Here is a 27,919-nt window from a genome sequence, read left to right on the forward strand (position 1 = left end):
CTAAAAAATATCAAGAGGTTAAACAAATATGAAAGCTAAGAGCAACACAGCAGTGTGTACATAATAAGAGAAATGTAACATGGTAGTATAGTGTTAAAAGCATGCAGTTTAAACGCTTTGATCAGTAACACTGAAAAAGTGTTAATATATAAATAATAAACACTATTATACGCAAATATTTAATATCTAAGTCTAACCTATGTGAAGCTAGAAAAGATAGCCCTCAAAAGTAATGACTATGTAAGCTGACAGACTTATCTGAATCACAACTCTATCATTAAGAAATGGGAGAATCAGACCGGTTACAGTTATTTTTCAGGTCTTAGACTAGTGGTATAATGCCTGAAGTCCGAGAACAAGTAAAGAATAAATGTATAAACAGAATTCAAACATAGGCTAAGCCTAAAACCAAATTTGATAGGTCCACACGTATAAATAGCATAAATGTTCTAGGCTCATATATTAAGACTTATGGAATCAGAAGCAGAGCAGAGCAAGCAGAGTTTCCCAGAGTGGGAAACAACTTTTTTGCAGACGCTCAATTAAAGTATAAACATGAAAGATATAAAAAATTTAAATTTCATATATAAAAATTAGTAAAAAAAAAAATAAGGCGGTCAATTCAAGGTATAATAAATGTCAAAATTACTTGCAGCTAAAAGAAAAAAGTAAAATAAAGTTGCTTCTAAGCATCTATGTTTCTTCCTGAAGCTTATTGGGGAAAGCGAAAGACTTTAAGATGCTCATGAAAAAAAAAATCAGACCCTCTTAGTATCCTTGCATTGAGGCCTGAGGGATCTTCCAGGACTGGTGAGCATATTCTCCTGAGAAAAGATTTGTTGTTAAGCAGGAATTTCATGTGTTTTGGTCTCTAAGCTAAAATGTAACCAGGTCTGTATCATAAATTACCATGGCAATGCAATCTGGTAAGATGTGAACTGCTTCTGTAATACAGAAAAACAAGGGTTAAACCTCACCTTGATAAACCCAAATCCTGATTTGTGATATATGCCTCTGATTCAGGACAATGCTAAAGTGCAATGAACTCTGTGTGTTTATGGGTATTTGTTGCTGTTGGGGGTAGGGGAAGTAGATAGCACATCATTTCCTTCAGATCTAGTAAACAACTGCTGTATTGGCTTTGTGTATCAGTTCTGTTTGATGTCCAAAGACTGTGTTGATTCTGGGGGAGAGAGAGCAAGGCGGGCAACAGTGATTGGTATCTTCACGGATGCAAGAAAGCAAAAACAGCACAAGACGGCACTTGAGCAGAAAGAGAAAGAGATCTCGTATCTGCATGATTCTTAAATGCTATGCACTGGTGTAAGAGTTTGTGTACGCATGAGTGTGTGTGTGTGTATGCGTTTGGGATGTATATACAGATAGTGTATTTCTGTTGTATCAAATACTCAACATATATACAAAGGATTATTGAAAGGGATCCGCCAAATATGCAAATTGCGATTATCATGGTGAATGATAATCTTAATTTGCAACATTTGTGTATGAGATTTTCTTTTTCTTAACTTTTAAATCTTCACACACCAGTGCAAAGCCAAGAAGAAAGATGATTAAAGGTCCATCGAGTTGTTAACATATACTGCCTGTTTGAATCCAGTATAGCAGTTTAGTAGCCTGTGGTCTACCTCATAAGATGTAAATGTCTGTTAGATGTTTATAAGACTGATACACATTTTGTTTTCAATCACAGAGTTTTTGAATTCTTGCACTACTCCGTAGAGTTATGAACTTTTTGTGTTTGAACGAAAGACTGGTTACATTAATAAAAATAATGGGGTATATAAAGATAATTTCCTAAATTACAGATAAAATAATATAAGGAGGCAGAAACTCAAATGACAAATGACAGATGGGGTTTAAGGTTGTAAATGGGGGCAAAACATTCTGGAAATTAGTTCAGCCAAAAGTCTTACTGCATTCAAAAGAAAATACATCAATGAATAAAAAAAAATTATTTTGAAAGCTGAAAATGGTCCAACACCACTCTTACAGGCCATTCCCACATTAAAATGTCCTCAAATGAGCAGTTTGATCCAATCAAAATACCACCAGAGAATGTATGAAGTTAACATTAACGGCAAAAAAAAAAAAAAAAAAAAATTATAACTTTCTAGTTAGGTTGAATAGTTGTGTTGTTTTTGTATTGTGAACATTTCTGGAGCCATATTGAATATAAGACCTAATATAAGATTTGGAGAAGACAAATATAGTCCTACATGTGTAAGTACAAAAACATAACTTCAGCTTATGTAAACGATTCAGAGACAAGACAGAAACACACCAGCAAACACACACACACACACACACACACACCACACACGCACACAGTGACGACTCCATAACAGGATTATAGGGCAGGTCCATAGGGAACTAAAATGTACTACTGCTCTCTTTGTGGAGCAGAACATAATGTTCCCCCACTACCACACTGTGGAGTATGGTGAACCAGCTCTACTTGCTCTAGGGGAAATGGAGCTGAGAATTGGCCCTAGCAACTAACCTTTGTCTGTGTGTGTGTCTGCGTGTGTGTGCGTGCATGCGTGTGTGCCCATGTGTGCTTCTTGTCTTCATGTACATGTGTGTAGATGCATTTATGTTTGTGCATGCGCATTTAAACTTTCAGATTAAAAAAAGCAAGCCAGGTGATTTCTCCAGAGTGCTGCTACCCAGGTAATCTCTGATGCAACCCCCAGACCCCTCTTGAGAACACTAATCTTAATTATACATAAGCACCAGAAGGGATAACATTTTACATCTCGTGCTGCAAGAAACTGCCTATATACAAAGTTCGCCCATCTTGAGAAAGATGTAAAACAAACATATGTGCATGAGGTCTGGATTAAATAACCCCTACCACATTCATCTTTGGGTAAATGCTTCAGAGGGAGAGGAGAGGGAGAAGGAGGCACTGTAAAATAACTTATTTCTGGCTAGTAAAAGCAGGAAACAATAACTGGCCCCGTTCTGTCCTCCCAAAAAAGCAGCCAGCATGTGTTTGTGCACTTAAGTGGATGATACATGCCTACTTTATACAGGATACTGCATAACATACATACATGTTTACACATTCTTTCCTTCACGTATACGTGCAAACAAAACAAATACACTGGCAAGCTTACATATACTGTTACACTAGCGCACACACACACACACACACACACACACACACACACACACACACACACACACACACACACACACACACACACACACACACACAAAGTACCCACAAAAACAAAAGCTCATACAGTAGCTGAGCTGTTGCTCTCACCAGTTCAGGAAGGCCAGTCTGGCACGGTCTCTCTCACCAGCATTCCCTACAAACCGCACAGTCCTCATCAGGCAGAGTGCCAGTGACATAAGTGTGCAGTATCATTAAAAAGAAACCTCTGGGGTGGCATTTTTTTTTCTCTCTTTTACTTTTCCAGTTTCAGTTATTATTGTGGTTCCGCCATGTGGAAACCTCATTGAAGATGGTGACTTTTTTTCATGGCACTGATGACCCCCCCCCCCATAACATTTTCAAGCTGTTAATATGCAGGGTTTTGGCACAGTTTTATTATCCAGAGGGGTCTGTGACTAAGGGATATTTATATTCTTCTTAGACCCATCTGTTTTTAATTTGGTGGTATTGTATACTCACCAATCCCTATACATTAGTTTGTGGTCTATTTTCCCTACCACCCAGTCACTACTCATGTCTGTTTTGTTGAAATTGGGATAGGCAAACTGCATCATTGCACCCACTCAATAATTTTTACAGCCCCACTCTCACTAGGCCATGGAAGTCACCCATCATTAGCCTTGGACCAATGAGATGGTGAGCTTCCGTAGGTATGGGCGGCTCTTGGTGACAGGACATTACCTCACACACCAGACTCTCACCAGCATTCCAGTAAACCATGGGATGGTGCTTGGAAACTCATACTAGTTTCTCTCTGTTTCTCTTTCTCTCTTTTGTCACAAATGCTTCACAGATGCTCACTTCTGCTTCCAATGTGCAGGCTTCACATTGGTATATAAAATGTGGCTTTAAAAAAGTGCAATGGAGAACTGAAAAAAGAAAAAAAGGAAAAACTTTTGCATAACGGTACAGTGGCGGCAGGGTGGTGCAGTGATTAGCTTCAGCAAGTGGGTCCTGGGTTTGAATCCACTGACCAGCTGGAGCCTTCTTTGTGGGATTTGTGTGTTCTCCCTGTGCCTGCCTGTCTCTTTGGGTACTCTGGCATCCTCCCATAGTTAGGTTAACTGGTGATTATAAATTGGCTTTAGATGTGGATGTGAGCCTGAATGGCTGTCTGTCTCTCTCTGTGTTAGCCCTGTGACAGACTGGTGACCAGGCCAGGATATAGCACACCTTTTGCCTTATGACAGCTGGGATAGGTTCCAGTCCCCCAGTGACCCTAAACGAGATAACTGGTTAAGAAAATGGATAGATAGATGGGTGGACCTTTTTTGAAGGAAACTAGGGCAGGAGGTAGTTTGACAGATTAAATATTCTCTTTCAGATATCCTCTTGGGGAGGCTGTTGCTCAGGTAGTATCAATTGGAAGGTCAGTGGATCAATCCCTGGCTCCTCCAGTCCGCAGGCCAAAGTACCATCCTTGGGAAAGATACTGAACCTCAATGCCCCCGATGCATCAATTGGAGTGCGAATGTTAGAAAGTACTTAAGCATAATTCAAAGAGCTTAATAAATGTGTATGTGATTGGGTGAAGGAGATTTGCAGTAGAAAGCACTTTGAGTGCTCAACTGAGTAAAAAGGTGCCATATAAATACCAGACCATTTACCAAAAGTTTCCCCAAATCCAGGAAAAACAAATTGTTACATGATAGTTGAATGTCTTGATACCAATACTAATACTGATAATTAAGCTATCAATACCTATATATGAAAGGTTTAATATATTTAACAGAAATGTAATATATTTAACAGAAATATTAACTAGTTAGTGTATTACAGTAACCAGTTTAACTTTTGACAAATACGTATGGTATGTCTTTATAATAAAAGAGCATATAAATTTGAAAATTTAATCAGTAAAGTAATTTCAATATGAAATTCCTTGAGCTGACTATTAAAGACAGTGTGGAGGTATATAAATAATAAAACTGAACTATATTGAATTGCATTTTAAGCCCCTGTAGTTTTACTGTAATGTTTTGTTTTATGCAAAGTAGAAGGAAATGAGGATAGAGTTTCAGAAAAGTCCTGAAAGCTTTTGGGCCGTTCTCCAGTTTTTGGAAGATATGGAAAAGAACTTTGCAGGGCCTCCTAAACATCTGATATAGATATTTCAAGAACATACAGCTCATGGTTGTGGCTGTGCCTGTGAGTTTTCTTGAATTTAAAGATGATTTATATATATATATATATATATATATATATATATATATATATATATATATATATATATATATATATATATATATGATTCTGGAGGTTGTAGGGTGTATAAAGGATGTGTTTACATTTGAGCTGGTGTATATGTATGGATAAGTGTTTTGTACGCAGAGGTGATCTAACTTCTCCCTTGCATCAGTGGAAAGCCTTGTTGTTGTTGTTATATTATGCTATTAGAGCCATTATCATCATTACTCTACCGTTGCTAACAGTTCCTCTCCCTGTTTCTCTCTGTTTATATTGTGCTCTATGATTTTATTGGATGTTTTTGTTTTCCATTACAGACATTATTTTTTGTGTAATGAGTCTGACAGTTGAGCTCTCTCATTCTCATCAATTTTATCTGTTTTAGTTTCCCCTTGGCTTAAGTCAGTTAGCCCTCCTTTTATCCGAAGTGGTGATTTACAAACACCAGTTTGTGTCTGCAGTTCTGTTGTCTGCCAGTCTGACTAGCCAGCTGCTAAATATTAAGACCATGTGTGTAACTGTGTGTGTGCGTGTGTGTGCATTTGATGCTAAGGACTTGAACTCATCTCCATTGTTGCTATTTATTCAAGAAAACTAGTGATTTGTGTAGTTTCAGAAAAACATTTTAGCATTTCCACCCTCACATCTTATTCAGTGATTTACCGCATGTAATATTAGGAGCAGACTGATTAAACAATATCCCATTCTTTTCAATTCCCAGTTCCCATCATTTTGATACATGCTAATCTTGTTTAGATTGCCCAAATCTAAGAACTGACCAGAACTTTGATGTTTTCTGGCAAAGTCAAATCTGATCGTCCTGTTCTTGAGTGTAACCAGTGGTTTGCACCTTCTTGTAAACCCTCTACATTTACATTAGTGAAGGTGACTCCTGATTTTAGACTTTAACAATTGCACACCTACTTCCTCAAGAGCTTTCCTGCCTTGGTTAGATATTGTGAAGTTTTTTTTTTCTTTACTAAAGAAAGACTTCTGCAGTGTTCCACTTCAGTTGTGTTCTGTGGTCTTCCAGGCCTTTTGGTGTTGCTGAGCTGATCAGCGCATTCATTCTTTTTAAAGATGTACTGGATTGTTGATTTGGCCAGTCTTAAAGTTTTTACTACGCCTCTGATAGGTTTATTTAGTTTTTTCAGCCTAATGATGGCCTCCTTCACTTGCACCGACATCTCTTTTGACCTTATATGGAAAGTTCCACTGAAAAACTACCAAACACAAGTTTACCACTTGGAATCAACTCCAGATCATTTTCTGCTTAATTTCTCACAGAATAACAAAGGAACAGACCTCATCACTGCTTGCCCATCAATTACCCAATTACTGTAGAGCCTCTTAAAATGGGGGTACGGCTATAATTCCTAAACAATTAATGCAATATATTTGTCAAATTAAAGCTGAAAGTCTGCACTTCAATCACATTGGGACTTTTAAAAATTTTAAATCCACCATGTTGGTGTCCAGAGGCAAAATCACACAAAAAAAGTGTAATTGTCCAAGAACTTATGGACCTAATTATAATTTAACAAGAACGCCACAGTGGTGTGGTATTTAGTACAGCTGACTCACAGGTGGGGGGCTTTCAATACAGAGCTGAAAGTGAATTACCTTCTGCTGCTTTGATAAAGTGGGGTTGTTTGCTTGAAGGCGGTGAAGTACAGGAGAAACAGGAATGTCAAGCTGGTGCTATTTGCGTTTACATAAACAAGTTATTAGTTTACACATATAAAGGGTTTTTTCACCTGCTCTGTCACGGGAGAGTTGGCAATGGAAGCAGGCCCTCAGCACATTAGCAGGCTTATGGTTGTGTGTGAGGTATAGATTCACAGCCAGCCGCACTGCAGTTGTTCAAAGTGAAACTAAGTTGAGCTAACCTTTATTCTCATTCTCATTAGTCTATTTTTTTCCATTAAAATTCAACAAATTGCCATTTGTTATGGTAAAAAAACCTGGCGTGATTATCACGAAGAATCTTTTCATGATTGCGTTCACATGGAACCATACCCTCATGGCAGCTTATCTTAGGTTTTGTCACCTGCATTTCTCATTTCTGCCACTTCAGCTCTGATCGGAAAGGTCACATCAACAGATCCAGGGGACAGATAGATGGACAGATAGCTGCTCTGGACAGTTTTCCACGGTGGCAGCCTCCCTAGCAAAAGTCTCATGTTACTGGTGTCTCATTTCACTAGCTCAGGGCAGCAAGCAAAATTCACCGTCCTTGGGTATGTGTCCTCTCTTCACATTATCTGTGTTTATCTATCCCTCAGTAGTCTTTTATCATTTATCATGTTTACTTCTCTCCATGTCCCTTCTAACTGGTTCACAATGCTGACAATGCTAATGAGGTAAATGAGTACACTTTTCTAAAGTCCCATACCCAAGGCATAACAATAATAATGTGATTCTGTAATCATGTAATGTATAACTCCACATGATACTACAGTAGTTGTTCATGTTTCAGATGTGCTCGCTGACTATGGCAGAAATTAAATGTATTTACAGTCATTCTATACGACCGTACTTCAAAGCAGATTGGGGTGGGTGAGGTGACCATATTGTTTTCAAAGAGACGCTGATAGTGCTGCATTGATATTAATGCTTGAAAAATGCCACAGGTACTTTAAATTTAAAGACAAGAAAAGAAAATGCTGAGCCACAACTTTGGGGAAACCTGTTTACATTATAAATGTATAAACCCTGACATTAGCAAGTTGCTACATTTTATAAACCTTATAGTTTACTATAGTATAGCTTTTAGACTTAATGGTAAAAGTGAAAATGTATTTTTAAACAAGGATGTAGTGTTGGGTGGTTTCTAAGTATTAAATAATGACTTTAACGAGTGCTTAACCCCATACAGGCCTGGACAAGTTTAAATTCAATTTTTGCTCTGATGAAAATACACATCAGCATTTTAAGTGGGGTTCACGCTCTGGTGTGACCACTGTGAGCACCAGTGAAATCAACTCTGTGTTGTTAAATGCAGCTCGATCACTGAAATCTTAGTTTCCGATCTGTAGCTCTAAATCCCCATAGAGCTGAAACTTGTGCATATAGCTAGTGTGTCTTTATTTTTTCACTTTACTTTACATTTCAGCAGGGATGTCACTGGGTTTACAAACTGTTTGCAATTGTACCCAGTGCTATATTCAAATTTAGGTTTAGGAATAGTACATATGAAGCGGAGTCTTGTTATTTTACAAATCACTTTGGTTAACTTGCACTTTTGACCGTTCCAGATAGATTTTATTATGATCCATAACATGATATCATCAAGAAGGTAACTGATTGGTCCCAGATTTATTTTTCAACATGACAACAACCACAAACATACAGCCAGAGTCCAAAAAACTATGTTCTGCAACAAGAAGAGCAAAGAGTACTGCAGCAGATGGTACAGTCCCCACAGAGCTCTGATCATTGTCTGGGATTACATGAAGAGACAGATGCAACTGAGACAGCCTAAAGCCATGCAAGAACTGTGGCAAGTTCTGCAAGATATTTGGAATATCCTTTTTCTTTTCTTTTCTTTTCTTTTTTCTTTCTTTCTTTTTTTTGTTGCATTTTTTGAACAATTTTTCCTTTTAGAAAGTTAACTGATAAATAAATTAAACTGAAAATAAAACACAACAACTATCTTTTGCATCACTTTAATATGCATTAGTCATTTCTGCAACACAAGCCACAAATTAAGGTGGTAGATAAAATCCCAAATACTCTCTGAGGGCTTCTAGTGGACACGTGTGGCATGACAGAGTGGGCATGGTGAGTACATAAAACAGAGACTAGTATAAAAGACCGAAAAAGTGGTGGGGGTTGTGGAGCATGTGACACAACAGGATGCTGGGTTTGTTGACAAAAACAAACAGAGCTGCACACAATGCACGTCAGTTGCACGTCATTCCAAACAGTACACAAACAGGGACAGTTGTGGAAAAGTAGGGGTGACAACACAGTGAGAAAGCTTTTCATGAATCATCCCTGATAACAATAGCTGATAGCAATGGACATTGTAAAGGTCTAGAAGCTCGGCCACTAGATATAGAGTACTGTGCAAAAGTCTCGAGTCACCCTTCATTCTTTTATTTTTTGCTCCAAAAGAGGCAGATGTTCCTGTCATTTTTTTCTTCAGGTTTTCTGATGGTCTTTCAGAGTTTTTCTTTGGACAATGGCTGCTTTTCCCCTCATTTTTCGTCCAGTCCTTTTACCTGACCATTTTCAGAGGAATGTTTTTCTGTCTGTTGAACCAACATTGACCAATGAATAATTAAAGCATAAAAATGACACCGAACTCAAGGGATGAATCAGTGTTGTGTTTATAGATAACAGACAACTTAACAAAGCTTTAAGCACTTTGTTACCAGCAGCCTGTTGCAAAAACATGTAATTTGTTCCCATTTTTTAGTCAAATCTACTAAAAAGACACAAATAACAGTCTGAAAGGCATAAAGTAGGATTTTTGCACTAACAGTGTGATTCCCTATCAAATAAAAACTTATCTCAGCATTGTGCATAATGTGTCCTGATCTGGTCCTTCTGTTTGCTGAGGCCGCATCAGAAATGGTCTTAGTGGAAGAGTGGCTGTCAATAAGCCATTTCTTAAGGAAGGGAAACAGAGAGAAAAGGCTGAGATATGCCAACTTTCACAAAAACTGGGCTGAAAATCAGTGGCAACAGGTTTTAAGGAGTGAAGAAACCCAATTTGAAAATTTTGGATCAAGTCATCATCAGTATGTACAGAGGAGATCTGGAAAGAGGTAAAACAGGGAGTGTCTATAACCATCTGTGGACACTCGTGAATAAGACCCTTGAGATACTCCACCAAATTTCAAATTTGGAATGTATACACCACACGTGGACCTGGAAGTCATCACTCAATAAAGCCAATGGAACCATATATATATATATATATATATATATATATATATATATATATATATATATATATATATATATATATATATATATGGTTCCATTGGGTTCTCTGTATATATATACATATATATACAGAGCTGCACACAATGCACGTCAGTTGCATGTCATTCCAAACAGTACACAAACAGCGACAGTTGTGGAAAAGTAGGGGTATATATATATATATATATATATATATATATATAGTTTCTATTTTATTATTGAATATTTATTATGTTGCTTGAAACAGGTCTCTCTTGCAAACGAGACATTGAGTCTCAATGGGACAACCTGTATAAAAAAGGTTAAATAAAATATAAAAAAATACAAGAAAAAACACATACGTGATGAAAGGAACATGCATTTTAGAACATTATAAATTTAGAATAGAATAGAATGCCTTTATTGACATTATACAGGATGTACAATGAGATTGGAGGGCCACTCCTGTTCGGTGCCATGCAATAGGAAGTCAAACTCTCTAAAATAAAAATATAATAATATAATATAATATAAAAATATACAGAAATAAAACATAATTTATAAAATATACAGAAAATAAATTGTATAAAAATATATACAGAAAATAAGAGAATGTATAAAATATATGTTGTAAAAAAATTAAAATAAAATAAAAATAAGTGTATACATATAATAATGATGGTGAATATTGCACTTCGTGAATGAATATTGCACTAGTGAATGAATACTGGATATTACACAATATAGGAGTGATAGATATTGTTCAGTATAAATAATATAATATGGCACAGAGATATGAGTGTTGCACAGTTACAGTGGGTCAGTGTGAGAGTTCAGGGTGGTGATTGCTCTGGCGAAGAAACTGTTCTAGAGTCTGTTTGTTCTGGCTTTGATGCACCTGTAGCGCCTGCCAGAGGGCAACATTAGGCCATGACCACATTCTTCAAAACCACATGCTTCTTATCCTCACTGACGCACAGGATAGGCATCATATATAAAGTGTGTGGAAATTGCCACTTGCCTTATGAAGGGTTAACTTCTGGGCGACCACATTGCACAGGTTGCCTCGTGTCTGACCTGGACTGACTGCAGTCACTCTCAGACAAGTTTAGAAATAATTGCTGTCCAATTAATAAATGGAAACAGATTACCAACACATTACAAACAATCTGAGTCAGTTTGTGCAACTTGTCTGTGATGCATGTCTTTGCATTAAGGGACTGGGCTTAAATGGTTACCAAATGGTTGTGTTCTGGTTATATTCCTAGATAAAAGCAAGTCTGCTTAGTGCCTTTCAATTGCACCATCTATCACCGTATTGATGCGCCTGATTGCAAGTGTTTGCAGAACAGGTCCTCATATTCATAGCAACTGTACCAAGGGTAACTTGATGAGAAGCTCATTGCACGTGGTCACAATAATTTTGTTTGTGCCATGGTCTGAATCGGTGACAAATGGCAGCCTGGGCTTAATCCAGCACCCACCAGATAGATATAATAAATGAAACAACATCATCTTTAGGATGATTTTTTTCTCCTTAGCATGTGTTAGCCATGTATTTCATAAATTGTGTTATTAAACTGTTGGTTTTTGACTAAAACATGGTAGCACTCAAAATACATGAATTATGTGAGTGCCTTTTATTTAAATCAAGTTTTAAGTCAGTAAAACCAAAGTTCCACACATATGCTCTTTTGACATTTCTTTTTCTTCTGTGAGAAATTTGGTCTCATTTGTTAAAACTATATATATATATATATATTAATAAAAAAATTTAGACAAAATTCCTCAATTTCTCTTCTCTGTCACTTGTATTTCTCCAGACATGTCAGTCCAAGGTGTTTGATCTGTCCGATGGAGTGTCACAGTATGCGTGGTTCCCCTGTCGTGGGGCTGATTTAACCTGGGCATATTCTACATACTGGCTTAAGGTAACACCAATATCCATGTTCAGGTGACACATGAAAATTGTGCTTTTGGGTTGAATGTTCTATAATAATAATGCAATAATGTCAAACTGCTGGCCTGTCACACATACTAATGAAGCTTTAGAGGGCCATCGGCATAAGATGCCTGGATTGGGAAAGTATTTGTGTGTTAGATATTACGTGAATTTGCATTAGTGTGGTTTTACACACTCACACACACACACACACACACACACACGCACACACTTGGAAATACTGGATACAAGTGATTATACAAGTGATCAATTACACTTAGCTTTGTGCTTTTCCTTTTTTTTTCTTTATTCAGGCCCACTTTTCTCATCCCATGGTGGCAGCAGCAGTAATTATACACTTGGCTGCTGATGGGACTGGCTTCATTGATCAAACACAATGTAATATTACTGTTCAGCTGGTGGACACCAAAGAGGGTATCCATAGTCTAGGTGAGAATTCTCTTAATGTATTTTCAACCTGCTACTTACTTTCTTCCATATCAGTCTAACTAAGTGGAATACTGGATGCATACATCATATAGAACCCCCTTAAGTGTTGCTTTCATCCCTTTTTTTAACTTCACTGTCACAGTTAGAATGTTGTATCAGTTTTTCATCACCAGCTGCTTTGTAGGCTTTCTCTTCCTTTCCATCTTTGAGGTTCGTTAACATCTGCTTCTGTCCCTTACCTTCTCTAGCACAACCTCAATGCACTATGTTTTGTCTTTGGTTCTCGGCCCCAATATCCTCTCCACAGGTGAGTGGCGTCTGAGCTGCCGCACTAACCCTTTGGTGATCCCAGTGAGTCATGACCTATCAGTGGCCTTTTACCACACCAAGGCTATCCTGGTTATATTTTCTTCTCACCTCGTGGCCATCTCTGGTGTAGCCCTGCGTTCCTTCCAGTCTTTTGACCCCATCACAATAAGTGGCTGCCAAAGCAACGAGATCTACAATCCCACAGGACAAAGGTGAGGCTAAGGATGTAACACTGCAGAAGATGATGCTTGCATATTTTACACACAGATGCAAATTTTGTCCATGCACAATTTATACAATAATACAACTACATTTATACTAGTTTTATAAATATATACAGCAATTTGCAAAAGCCTTGAGCCACCCCTCACTTCTTTATATTTTGCCAGGAAATGGGATAATTTACAGTGATTTATTGAAACAAACAAAAACTGAACATAAGAAGAAAATAAAGAAAAATAATGTTTGTACAATTCTAATAGAGCTTGAAAGTCAATATTTGGTGTTCTCAAAGAGGTCTTCAGGAATGGTTCTCCAGGCTTCTTGAAGGACATTCAAAGGTCATCTTTGGATGTTGTTTCGTTCTTGGTCAAGATGATCCCACACTGCTTCAATAATGTTGTGGTTCGGGCTCTGGGGAGGCCAATCCATGGTGTGTTTTTCTATCCAGATATGCTTTTACTGTATTGGTACTGTAGTGTGTTTAAGATCACTGTCATGCTCAAAAATGAAGCTGTTTCCAGATGATATTGCATAGTTGATCAAACTCTGGTGGTACGTTATGCATTCATAATTCCATCACTTTTGACAATGAGTAAAATGCAGCCCCAAACCACGACAGAGCCTCCACCGTGTTTCACAGATGGCTGTAGACACTCACTGTTGTGCCTCTCCCCTCATTGCCTCCTTACATACTGGCAGTGATTTGAACCATTCATCAGTCCATCAGACCTGTTGCCACTGATTTTCAGTCCAGTTCTTGTGTAATTTGGTATACCTCAGCCTTTTCTCCCTGTTTCCCTTCTTTAAGAATGGTTTCTTGACAGCCACCCTTCCACTGAAACCATTTCAGGCATCAGCAAACAGCAGATGGATCAACTAAAGGGTCAGATGCATCTCTCAGGTGCTATGTCAGGTCTTTGATGGATTTCTTCCTATTTCTTAAGGACATGACTTTACTGTTAATCTGTTTTAGTAAATGAGTGGAAAAAAATAAACAAAAACAAAACAGCCAATGTCCAAAGTAAAACTTTGAAAAAGCCTCAGAAAGCCTGGAGACGTATTGCTCAAGGCCAATTAAAAAAACAAACAAAAATCTGGTGGCCTTGAATTGGATAATCTTTCACATATAACTCCATATGTGCCATACAGAGCAGAAAAAAGTGGCAGTTGACATCAAACAAACCTTCATGTTTCCCCTGACTCCAAAACTTTCTCTTCACTTCACAGGACACACTATATATAGATGAGGTGAACTAAAACCTGTGTAAAATCCAAGCATGTGTTTCTGTAAATTTGGTACATTGTTCATGGGGCTGTGAGTTGCTGTTTCTTCAACTCTAACTTAAATAAACTGGCTATCAATCAGGCATCAAAGGTGAGGCCAAGTGTGGAGCAGTATTTCTGATTCGGAAATTCTACTGTGTGGAATGCATAAAGATTCATAACAGCTGAATGCAAAACTTTGTAATAATGAGCAGCTTTAATAAAAGCCATTAAAGATGCTCATGTCATTTTCGCGAGCTGGTGGGTGAATCGCCAAAACAGATATTACCTATTTAGCTGTACTGTAAGATAGCAACCAACATATCTAAAGAAGACCACACACAGAGTCAGAATTGATCCATTTCCCCACCACCGTCATGCATGTAACAGTTCATAGAGATGATGATTCCACAAACCTTTCAACAAGAAATGCACTAATACGCACCACAATACCCAAAGAATGGATGGTCTGGAGTTCTGTGTGGAGAGATAGAGCTGTTTGTGGCTTTTGTTGTGTGCCAGTGAGACATCCAAGTGCACCTAAATAGATTAAAACTGCTGTGCATCTGCATCAGCCAGGAAATTGTTTGTTGCCGCACACAGAGGCATAGTTGCTTTCTCCAAGAGTTCTTGCTGACTTTCCTTTCTTTCATATTCTCTTCACTTGATCTAATTTCCAGGAGCCCTTGAAAACCCTGCTTATATGATGGCAAGCCAAGGAGACAATGCCCACTTATCTTCAGAAGCCCTGAACATACCACAAGCTGAATATGATGATATAGCACGTATAGTGTCGAATAGAAGTAGAAAATACAGGCTCGCTGTGTTTGTGTCATAGGTCTGTTTTTTCTTTAATCAATACCAATTCATCATCTGCCTTTTGCTGTTTGTATCCCACTTTGAAAGCTGCTCGCCTCTGTTCTACATTTTACTTCATTCAGTAATTTACTTTATTCACATATTCCCACTCCCTCTCCCTGATTTACTACATCCCTGCTCCTTCACTACTTCATGTCAGCTGTTATCCTTTTCTGTCTTCTCATCCTTTACTTGCACATGATCCTCCTTTCCTTCTAACTGCCATCTTCTTCTTCTTAATTCTCCCCTTTTTGTGCCTCCTGCTCCCACTTTCCTTCTCTCATTCTCCTGGGCTGAGCAGCATATTTCCCGTAATACTTATGCCTCCACAAAACACCACATCCCTTTTTTTCCCTGAGTTGTTAACAACAGGAGCTATTAACATGACTCAGTTTTATGTCCCAAGCTTGTCTGCAAGCAAATGCACACATATATAATTTGGTTTCTCTTAGTTTGTTGCATGTTTCTTTTCTTAATTTTCACACTCATCACCCCAGTGAGAACTCTTGGATTTGTTTTAATTTGTGTAAAAAAAAGAAATGGAAAGATATTCTCCAAAGTTGTTGTATAGTTTTCTATTTTATTCTTCTTTCTGTCAAACTATTTTCCTGTGGTGTATAATGCATTCTCATTTACAGGGAAGGAGGGTAGTTTTCCAGGTAGTTAATTGTAATTTATGTCATAAATTCCAGAGTGACTAGCAGAAAACCACAAAGAGATTTTGTTCAAAGCCAAAGTGTCCACAGAGCAGGCTCCTAGGTCTCCCAAGTTTGTCCTCAAAGAGCAGACGTCAGGGACTGCTGCTGTCGTGCTTTATAAACATTCTTCACCTGCTCAACTTAGCTTCTTTTCAACATGTGTTAACGTAGTGGGAGCAAAAGAGTAAGGTAAAAAATGAAGGGCATATGGAATACTATAGATACATAGAGGGCTTGGATCATTAATAATCTTGAGAGGGACGACGGACAGTGTATGAAATATGTGAAAAAAAAAAGCAGCAAAAGTAAAAAGATACAAAGAGAAAGAGAGAAATTCCATTGTTGTAGGACTGAGTTTAACAATGTTTCTCCAGATCTGTATTTTCTTACATCCTCTCTCTCTCTCTGGCCCCCCACCCCAGCTCTCACGCTCTCTCTCTCTCTCTCTCACACACACACACACACACACACACACACACACACACACACACACACACACACACACACACACACACACACAAACAAACACACACACACACACACACTGAACGAGAGAGAGAGAGAGTGAAAGACTTTTCCTTATTTCTCTCTTCTTTTCTCCCTTCACTTCATAGGGGAACCCTATACTACAGAGTGCAGACTGTTGTAAAAAGGTGCCCTGGGCGCCCAAGCATTCCAAGAGTGTTAAATGCCTTCTCCATCAGGATGCTAACATAGAGATGTGGTCAGACTGCACCATTGTAGCTCACATGGAATCTATCCTGTGACTCTTAATTCCCTAATATGCACAGACCACTTTCATGTGCACTGCAAAGATGGCAGTCTTTTCTCCACGTAGCTTATTGATTTGATATGTTAAGCAGTCATTGATGGATGGATGCAGTTGATTCGATGTATAATTTGTCTGTTTGGAGGACTGCTTCTGTGTTTCTGAGTTTGATGTGTTATTTTATTCACAAAAGAATTGCATGTTAGTTTTAACTTGTAATATGGTTTCGTTTAGCTTTCTTTTTTCTGTTCTTCTTCTTTAACGCCCTCCCACCCCCACCCCCACCCCTGTCCGCACACACACAATGCCTTGTAGTTGTGTACATTATTCGTGCGAGGCCATTGACTGCCAGGAACCCCTGATCCGCAATGCAGAGCTAAAGTGCAGTAGCCCTGGCCACCACTTCTACAATGGAGATCGCTGCACCATCTCCTGCAACTCTGGATATGTCCTGCAAGTCCACCAGGACGATGACATCATCAAGAGTCAGGTGAGCATACAAACACACTGCTGCACACATGTTTAAATACGCATAGGCAGCCTCATAGTTCACTTCACACAGAAAAACAAGAATACATAAACATACACATGAAAGCATTCGACTGAAAAAATTTAAAATCTGTTCTGTAGTTTATGGAAAATACATGCACACTTGTCTGTGCATACACAAACATGCATTTGTGCAAACTCAAATACACAAATGTCCATAAGACAAAAGTGCAAGCAAGCGTTCTTTCAGCTCTCTTCTCTATCTTTGCCTTTATTTTGTCACCTGCAAAAAAACAGGCTTGGCACAGAAAGCCTCCAGGGAGAATGACATCATAATCTTCCAGGTAGATGAGTGCTGCACTGAAAAGTGGAGTCCCAGTCTCTTCCTCTTTATAGTTTACTACACACATGCAAAAACACCACCACCACACATACACACACCGACGCATGCGTGTGCCACATGCACATGCATTAGACAAGCACAGACATAAAAGTGTTTAGTCTCTTGCTGAGCATGCTGCACCATCACTTCAAACAGTCACTTTGTATTTCTAGTCCACTGGGATGATGACATCATAGCGTAGCATCTGCTCTCTCTCTCCCCCTCGCTCCATTCCTTCTCATTTCGCACACATTGAAGTCTCTGTTAAAGGGCAGAGATTTGCTACCGCTGTCACAAAGCAGCACATATTAAATGCTTCTATGTAGATACCAACAAACAAACAGTCAAGTACAAGGCAATCTCTTTGCACAGAGATGTGGGGAGATACAGTGTACACACACAGATGCTTGCACACCACACCTAAACAAATGATCGGGGCAGTTCATACAACATTGTAAATCTTTTGCATTTTGACCAAGATGCCATAAAGACCATATAAATGCTTTATCCTCCTCTATGGCTTTGTAAAGCTGTCTACAAAACAATCTATTAATGCTCTCTTAGAGCAATGGGGTGTGTATTTTAGCCTGGAGAAAAAGAGACAATCCTGTAATATATTGTTTCTATGGGGTGTGTGTTTCTGTGTGTGGAGTAAAGAAGAGGAGGAGAAAGAAGCTAGAACAGAATAAAGGCGTAAGAAGGGTTACAGATAATTAATTTTCTGATGCTCGGTTTGGACTCTGACTTTCATATTGTAAAGATACTTCTTCTATGGGTTGTTCCATATGTTATGTGCAAGTTGTCTTTGCTGGACAGGTTCTAGGACCACAAAGTAGTTTACTCATGTATAGCAGCGCATGAAAATAATGTATGTCTGTTTATCTATTCAACACTATAGTAAAACATACAAGCATACACATTTTATGTGCAAAATCTATAGACTTATAATTGCTTTATATTTTGATTGATGATGCACAGTGTGTCTATTCACTAGTGCCAGATCATTTAGTGATAATGTATGCTTTCAAGCAAAGGAGAGGCATAAAAGGATGGCGAAAGTATTAGAGGAAGTAGAACTTTATGCCAAATACTTTCTTTTGTAGTACTTTTTGTACTTTTGTAGTAGTTTCTTTTGCATGTTTGCCACAAATGGTGACTGATAGTTCAAAGATATTACAAGGATTTGTTATTTATGGATAATTTATTGTATCCATTCAGTCAGATAAAAGGTATGTGCTCAGTTTTGTTGGTATCAAGTGAGCATGTTGAAGTTAACTCAAATTAACATAAACAGAATTACATATATTTTCTGAAATCTACACTGTGTAACTTTCCTATTAATTGTAAGATGCTATTTTTTTTATTATTATATTTTCTGACCTTTTCTCTCCAGCAAGGCAAAGCAGCTTTTTTTTTTTTTTTTTTTCCTAATTTGGACACATTTTATAGTGGTATACAGTAAAAAAGACTTCTAATTCAGTAGTCTTCGGACCACCCCATTGCTTTTTGCTTCTGGCTTCTTTTAATTGGTGACCTCTAATTCATACTGGGGTAGTTTCCAGTCAAGTGTTAATCAACAGGGATAAGAATTAGTACTTCCAAGTCCAAGGCCATGGTTCCCAGCCAGAAAAGGGTGCCTACTTTGGGTTAGGGGAGGGGACAGTGGAATGGGAGATTGACAGATTGGTGTAGCATTTGTTGAGATAAGAGCTGAGCATGAAGCTATGAAGGTGTGTTTTTACTGATCAATGTACTTTCTGACCTTCAATTTTGTCCCTGAGCTGTGGGTAGTGTTCTCAAAGAATAAATCTTAGATACAAGCAATGAAAATTAACTTCATCTGTATGGTGTCAGAGCTCACCGTTAGAGATCGGGCGAAGAGGGAGGGGCTCTGAGTAGTGTAACTACTCATCCACATCAAAGAGAGCCAGATGGCATTAAGAGCATGTTGGATTGTTAAAAAGTAGTAGGCCGAGGTCGGATCCTTGTGGGACGCCACAGAGAATTTGAATACTTTTTTGAGGGAATTCCTGTGATTTCAAATTATCAGTCACTGCAAAGGATCTCCTGTCTCTTAAAATGAAACCTGATAATTTAATGGAGCCATTAATTTATGATTTCATGGTCATGTGAAATCCATAAACACAAGACCTCTTGGGGAAAGATAAGATGCTTACACATTTGAAAGACACCAGAAATGCCCAGGATATAAAGTTAAATTTATAACATTAACCAAATCATCAAAAAGGTTTGTAAGTAAATTGAAAAAGTTCGACAAGAATGTGGTTAAGAAATGAGAATTTTTGAAAAAACATTTGTGAGATTGAAAATAGGCATTCATGTACAGATGCAAATTTTGTTAAAAGTATAAATACTATTTGTTTTACTTAAATATGAAAGAGAAAAAATATTTTTTCTACTTTTTTTGAAGAAATTTTCTGTGTGAATTAAACTATGGAATCAAGAAATTTCAGATTTTTTTTTTTCTCAGTTCCATGCAATCAAATCATTCATACAATTCATTGTGAGTTCTCCAGAATAAACATATTTGTTTTAACAGTGTTTTCATTTTGATTTTTGTGAGTCCTGGGGACACTACCACTAATTAGGTAATGTTACAGTATGAATAAAATTTTTTGAAATTGTCAGTGAACAAACTAAGTGTGGTCTTGGTGAGAGCTCCACATGGTGGCTTGTAATGCAGTTAATTGTAATGTAGAGTATAAGCACGGAGATCACAGGTTCTGGCTGCAGGCAGTCCAGTTAAAAGATGTAGTGTGAGCTAACATCTTACATTGTTGGGCTCTGTGTAATTCACAAAAATTATACAGTGCTCACCACTGCCAAATTTTCAAGGTGCAACTGGAGAAGTTTCATTCCAGGAGACAAGTACAATGTGAAAAAGTATTCGCCCCTTCCTGATTTCTTATTATTTTGCATATTTGTAAGACTTACATGTTTCAGGTCATCTAACTAATTTTAATGTAAGACAAAAATAACCTGAGACAAAATGCAGGTTTTAAATGATGATTTCATTTATTAAGGGAAAAAAGCTACCCAAAGCTACCCCACATGTCATGAAAAAGTGATTGCCACCCATGTTAAATCGTGAATTAACTGTGACTAACCACATTTTTTGGAAAGCTGACTTCATTTTCACCAGCCATTCCCAGCCCAGATTACTGCCAGACCTGTTGAATCAAGAAATCACTTCAATAGAACCTGTCTGACAAAGTGAAGTAGGCTAAAAGATTTCAAAACGCAACACATCATGCCATGATCTAAGAACTAAGAAACAAAGTCATTGACATCTATCAGTCTGGAAGGGGTCACAAAATCATTTCTAAGGCTTTGGGACTCCAGCGAGCCACTGCAAGAACCATTATCCACAAATGGAGAACAAACCTGGTGAACGTTTCTAGGAGTGGCCAACCTAGCAAAATTATTCCAAGAGCACATCGACGATTCAATCAGAACGTCACAAAAGAACCCAAAACAACATCCAAAGAACTATGGGCCACATTTGTCTTAATTAAGGTCAGTGCTCATGATTCAACAATAAGAAAAAGACTGCAGAAAAAACTGCATCAGTAGGAAAGCTGCAAGGTGAAAACTGCTGCTGATCAAAAAGAACACAAAGGCTGTCTCACATTTGCCAATAAAACATCTTGATGATCCCTGAGACTTTAGGGAAAACATTCTGTGGACTGAGAAGGCAAAAGTTTAACTTTGGAAGGTTTGAGTCCCATTACATGTGACATAAAACTAACACAGCATTTCATAAAAAAGAACTTCACACAGTCAAACATAGTGGTGGTAGTTTGATGGCCTGGGGCTGCTTTGCTGCTACAGGACCTGGACAACTTGATGGAGCCATAAATTCTGCTCTCTACCAGAAAATCCTGAAGGAAAATATCCGGCTATCAGTTCATGCCCTGATGCTCAAGCGTGTTTGGGTTATGCAGCAGCATAGTGTTCAGAAGCACACCAGGTAGTCCACCTCTGAATATTCAGAAAAGCAAAATAAAGGTTTTAGTGTGGCCTAATCGAAGTTTGGATTTTGATTAGTCAGATTTAGATGCTTTGGTATGACCTTAAACACGCTGTTCATGCTTGAAAAGCCTCCAATGTGGCTAAATTAAAACAATTCTGCAAAGACGAGTGGACCAAAATTCCTCCACAGTGATGTGAAAGACTCATTGCCAGTTATCATAAATGCTTGATTGCAGGTCTTGCTGCCAAGGGTAGCACAACCAGATATTAGGTTTAGGGGGCAATTACTTTTTCACACAGGGCAAGGTAGGTTTAGATAACCTTTTCCCCTTAATAAATGCAATCAGAGATGAAGCAGGTGGAGAATTGGATATGAATCTCTAACTGGTCAGGATGAGGTGGAGATGGGCAGGAGGCAGGTTGCATGAATTTGAAACTGAATGGCAGAATGACAGTAGGCCAATTAGCTTTAATGCACATGGAGTGACTGATTGGCTCACAGAAGCTGGGTGAGAAAAAAATTGGGCCTGAGTGAAGAGTGATAATACAGAAATTAGTGTGACAGTGTGGGCAAAAGGAAGTGATGTAAAAAATAGTCTAACAGGCCGAACACCCAGGAAAGCAGGTAGTTGAATGAATAGAAACTGTCCTTATTGAACTTATGCATAAGCTGCATTACGAGTTTATTGTAGTCATTATTGTACTCATTATAGTCTATTGCAGTTAGGGCAGTAGAAGACTCTTTCCCAAAGCGTTTGCAAGTCTCACAGCAAATAAAAGACACAATTTACTTGAAACAGCACTGTAAATGATCACTTTTGACATAACTCTAATTTGTTTTAACAGTGGAATGCAACGTTTTGAAGGTGTTTGATTGCAAGTTATACAGTCCAATCAAGAACAGCACTGTTGTTACTTTGACTCCAACAGCAACACAGATGTAACCTAAACTGTACAACTGCTGGATGTAATTGGTAAAATAAAGCAATTCACATTCAAAAGAAACACTGGGCACATTGTGTCTTAAATGTAATAAACGAAATGTGCTTTGAGTCAAAGTGCTCGTAATAAAATCGCCTGGCCAGATTTATAGCGCTCATATGCTCTCATCTTTTTTTTTTTTCTTTTTTCACCTGCGCTAGTCCTTGCAAAGACATGCACACCTCCACACTAAAGTTGAAAAGTGCAGTAGGAAGCATAATCTTGTCTCATTTCATTAACCAATTACATTCTTGGTTCACTGATGTCAAAGAGATTCTGGGAACACCAACATAATGCTATCGTTGGAACAAATCTGTTTCCCTTATTTGCTTGATTTGTATATGTGTGTTTTATTGCTGTCTGTTTTCCCTATCTTTCTCTCCCTTTGAAGTGGTTAGGGAACACTGAGTGCTGGTAGTGAAGAAGTCACATCTATTTCACCTAGGCGTTTCCTTTTACAGACCTGTCCATTCTCTGCATCTGAATTAAAAATAACCACACCAAACCACCATCTGATGAAAAGATAATCTTCAAGTCGCATTGAAGTAAAGTGTCTATAAATCTATTTGTACTATCCCAAGTTGATGTATGTATCAAACGCTGATCTGGGCAGCATGGTGTTGCAGTGGTTAGTGCTGTTGTGTCACAGCAAGGTCCTAGGTTCAAATCCAGGCTGGGGCCTTTCAGCATTTTGTCTTTGTGAGTTCTCTCTGGGTACTCCAAAAACACACATGGGTTAGGTTAATTGGTAACACCAAATTGGCCATAGGTGTAAATGGTTGTCTGTCTTGCTGGGTTAGCCTTGTGACAGACTGGGGACCTCTTACCCTATGACAGGTAGTTAGGCTCCAGCCCCCAGTATAGAAAAGTAGTCACCACCTGCTCGATAACTTCTGTAAGTAGTTTGTTATAGGTAGGTATGTCCCCAAGGTCAGTGGTACACGCAGGAGATCTTGTTCCCCCCCAACCCTCAACCAAGTGCATGTACATCAGACAAGCAAGTATGTGCTTGTTATTGGCTGCCCAGTGAGGATGTGGGCAAGTTTTGTTTTCTGGCGAGGTACTTTGTGAATCTCTTTGTTCTTCCTTAGGAAGATCTTGTAGATCAAAACATTGCTTTTAAACTCAGGTCACCCTGCATGTTGACATGTTAAGCTAAAATGTGGGGCCTAGGGGTTTCTGACTACTGTTACATTCTCAGTAATATTCTACTGTTCTAAGCATACCGTTGTCCAGAACCATTAGCTGATCTTGCCACTGTGCATATTTCACAAATACAACCTCTGATTCTGAGAAAAGGATTTTCCCCAAAAAACTGTTTTGTGAGAGCTTTTGGGAGGACTAAAAAACAAAAAAAACATTATTGATATATATTTGTAATAACGTGCAATCATGTTATTATTTGCTTGTTTGCTATCTATATGAAGGCAAATCCCTATGTTGAGGGAAGGCGCTGTTTGTTGGTTCATTTGTCTGTAAATCTGTCTGGCTTGAATTAGGAAGCGTAGCCAAAGGTTGTTAAAATTGCTACTGGAAGAGAAACAGGCAGCTATAAATTTTTTAAAGGAAGGAAAATTCCCACACATTTACACACACAGTCGTACACACAGACACAACCCTACATATACAGTCACTTCAGAAAGTTTTCTTCATGCCTTGCACACCTAATTGTGATTTTATTATAAATCTGCTCTCAAATGCTCACAATCTATACTCTTTACACTCATGACAGATCAAAAGGATGAAGAGAAATGTGTTTTTTTAGAATTTTTTTTTTGCAAATTCAGTGAAAATCGAAAACTTAAATCTGTCATTAACAAAAAAACAAAAAAACAAAAAAAAAAAAAACAGTGTTCACAGACACTCAGTGGGGTTCAAATCTTTGACTTTTACTCAGCCACTAAAGGAAGTTAGATACTTGTTCTGAAGCAACTCCAACATTATTTTGAGAGTGTGCTTTAGCTCATTGTCATTCTTGAAGGTTCTTAGGCTCAGGTCATGTCCAGCGAGGGTGCGATTTTCTTCAGGAGTCTCTCTCTCCTTGGCTTTATCAATCACTCTTTCACTTCTAACCAGTGCCCCTGCCATAACAGGAAGTTTCCATCACTTTGACCAAAAACATCTCATTTATGGAATATCTTCATCTTGCTCTGAGGCCTTTTCATACCAGACTCTAAGTGGGCCCTTATGTGTATTTTACTCAAGTTTGGTCTCTCTCTAGTCACTTTACAGAAAAGACCTAATAAATGGAGGGGTGTTGAGGTGGTCTTTTCTTCTGTGAGATTTTCCCATCTCTGCAGAGGACTTCTGAAGTTCTCTCAGAGTGACACTTGTTTCTCCACAACTTCACATCTCAATTGACTCATTCAACTCTTCACCCAGTTATTTTCCAGAAGGCACTCACATGCAATGCATATGTTACCTTGTTGGATATCCAAATATGAAAGGAGCTTATTTATTTTGAGGGAACCCGATACTGTTATGCAGCATCTTGTAATGGGATCGAGATGAAAGACAGATATACAAGGAAACAGAGAGAAGATTATGAAACAATACATTTGTATTGCCAGCTGAGTGCAGTTTGTGTTGAAGTTTGGCCTCTCTTTAAAATGATGTGTGTAATTAAAGTCAACCAGTGTAATTGATGGGTTATTCATGCAGGTCTCTTTTCTTGTTCCGAGAATAAAAAGTCAAAAAGATTGAGCTCTAACAGCTTTGTTGTGAGATTTCTTGGCACGGCTATCAATTTAAACATTCCTGTTGGATTACATGGTCCTACTTAGTGGAAGGGGATAAAAAAAAAAAGTTGAGGTTTAGATCATTCAGATGTATTTTAGTCTCATCTCTCTAAACTTCATGCTACAAGCCAAATAATTTACTGGAATAAGACCTTGTAATAGGAAATACACCTAATATGAGGACACTTTTCTGGTAGAAAAAAAAAGTCAGAAAAGATTGCGAAATATTCTGATTATCCTGTCGGTTGTCAGGAGTGCATATACCAGAAAATATTGTGTCTCCCCACTCTTTAACAGAATGGTTTCACATTGTTATGTGCAGAGTGCGCGCACGCACGCATGCACAATAAATGCAAAATTTCTGGCAATTTAGAAGCAATTTACCAAAATGGTAATCCCTTATACTGGAACCTTTATCTTGCTGGCGATTTAAGCACGCCTTTGTATGTAATAGCAGAGCTGTGTTGCCACTGCTGTGTTTGCTCTGGTCTGAGTCTGTTTCTTGGGGATTTTGCATGTTCTCCCCATGTGTGGATTTCCTCTTGGTTCTCTAGTTTCCTAACACATTCCAACAACATGTAAAAGCCCAGTCACACAGGATGCCCTCTGTAGGCTTGCAAATGTTGTGGGGGCTTGACTTTCAGAAGGGAGCACTGGAAAGCCACTGGTACCTATTTGTTTATGAAATATTTTCTGTTTATATTGTTATTTATATTATTTTATATTGTTTATCTCTTATCTAAATATGATAACAACTTTCTTATATTTTGTGACTAAACATAAACTCAGAAAGAGGATGAATCATGGATGTAGAAGAAACTCACAGGCGTTTGCATTCATTTGCAGATCACTTTATATATGCCTGTGTGTGTGTGTGTGTGTGTGTGTGTGTGTGTGTGTGTGTGTGTGTGTGTGTGTGTGTGTGTCTGTTTTTCAGCTGTCACACTTTCACTGAAGTCAGTCTGTTTAGGGTTAGGACTGATTGTGCAGTTGTTGGATATCAGTTGTCTGAAGTACATGATTTGACCTTACAAATGCTATCAGCAGTTACTTGAGCTGCTGAGTGGCCTGTGAGGCTTACTGACATACAGTAAGCTAAGCCTGATCAGGCTTTGTTAGGTTACACACTGATTAGGAACTTGTTGAAATGATTACAGAATTGCTATAGTCATTTTCTTGTGAGGTAAACATTTATAGGCTAAGTGCAGTCTGTCAGATCAATTCAAATTAAAGATCACATCAATGAATATTTATACATCTATGTAGATTCTTTTGAAAGAGGTCTGTATCACTTATATTTCTTTATAAGTCACTCACATTATGTTATGTCTTGTCTTATTTTACAGTCAGAGACTTCAGTGACAATAACTTGTGCAAATGGGAAGTGGAACAAACAGGTATCATGTGAGCCTGTGGACTGTGGTCTGCCAGACAAATACCATGTTCATCCTGCCCTTTTCAGCTTCCCCGAGGGCACTACCTATGGCAAAAAGAGCACCTTTCAGTGTCGAGAACCTGCCCAGCTTATGGGTGAGTTTCCTAGTACTGCATACACATATCCAAGTGCAGATTCATATTTCCAGGCCACCCTTCAAATATTTTTTGTCAGACTTCCCATAAATATATACACTCACTAGCCACTTCATTAGGTACACCTGTTCATTAATACAAATATCTAATCAGAAAATCACATGGCAGCAGATCAGTGCATTTAGGCATGTAGAGATAGTCAAGACAACCGTCTGCAAACCAAGCATCAGAATAGGGAAGGAAGGTGATTTAAATGCTGTTGTTAACAGATGAGTTTGTCTGAGTATTTCAGAAACTGCTGATCTACTGGGTTTTCCCACGCTGTCTCTATGATTTCCAGAGAATGGTCCAAAAAAGAGAAAATATTCAGTGAGTGGCAGTTCTCTGGGCAAAAATGCCTTGTTGATGCCAGAGGTCAAACGAGAATGGCTAGGCTGCTTCAAGTTGATGGGAAAGCAACAGTAACTCAAATAATAACTTGTCACAACCAAGGTAGAGCGTCTGTGAATGCACATCATGTTGAATTTTGAGGCAGATGAGCTACAGCAGCAAAAGACCACACCAGTTGCCACTCTTGTCAGCTAAGAACAGGAAACTGAGGCCGCAGCTCACCCTGGCTCACCATAATTGGACAATAGAAGACTGACGAAACATTGCCTGGTCTGATGAGTCTCGATTTCTGCTGCAGCATTCAGATGGTAGGTTCAGAATCTGGTGTAAACGCCATAAAAGCATCGATCCATCCTGCCTTGTATCTATGATTCAGGATGGTGTTGGTGTAATGGTGTGGTGCACTTTGGTCTCTTCAGTACCAACTGAGAATGGTTGCTGATAATCTACATCCCTTTATGACCACAGTGTACCCATCTTCTGATGGCTGCTTCCAGCAAGATAACATGCAATATCACATAGCTCAAAAAAAAAAATCTCAAACTGGTTTCTTGAACATGACAGTGAGTTCACTGTACTCAAATTGCCTCCACAGTCAC

The 27,919-nt window shown here is 38.4% G+C and overlaps 1 protein-coding gene across 1 annotated transcript in view; it reads left to right on the forward strand.

Moving 5' to 3' along the window:
* Positions 1-27,919, forward strand: part of pappaa (pregnancy-associated plasma protein A, pappalysin 1a) — a 101,809-nt gene that overhangs the window by 52,895 nt on the left and 20,995 nt on the right. The window contains exons 11-15 of the mRNA XM_030743034.1: positions 12,130-12,237; positions 12,563-12,698; positions 13,006-13,219; positions 17,133-17,307; positions 26,747-26,930. Coding sequence (XP_030598894.1) covers positions 12,130-12,237; positions 12,563-12,698; positions 13,006-13,219; positions 17,133-17,307; positions 26,747-26,930 — 817 coding nt within the window. The remainder of the gene's footprint in view (positions 1-12,129; positions 12,238-12,562; positions 12,699-13,005; positions 13,220-17,132; positions 17,308-26,746; positions 26,931-27,919) is intronic.

Source organism: Archocentrus centrarchus, chromosome 12 (genome assembly GCF_007364275.1).
Source record: "Archocentrus centrarchus isolate MPI-CPG fArcCen1 chromosome 12, fArcCen1, whole genome shotgun sequence".
NCBI lineage: Eukaryota > Metazoa > Chordata > Actinopteri > Cichliformes > Cichlidae > Archocentrus > Archocentrus centrarchus.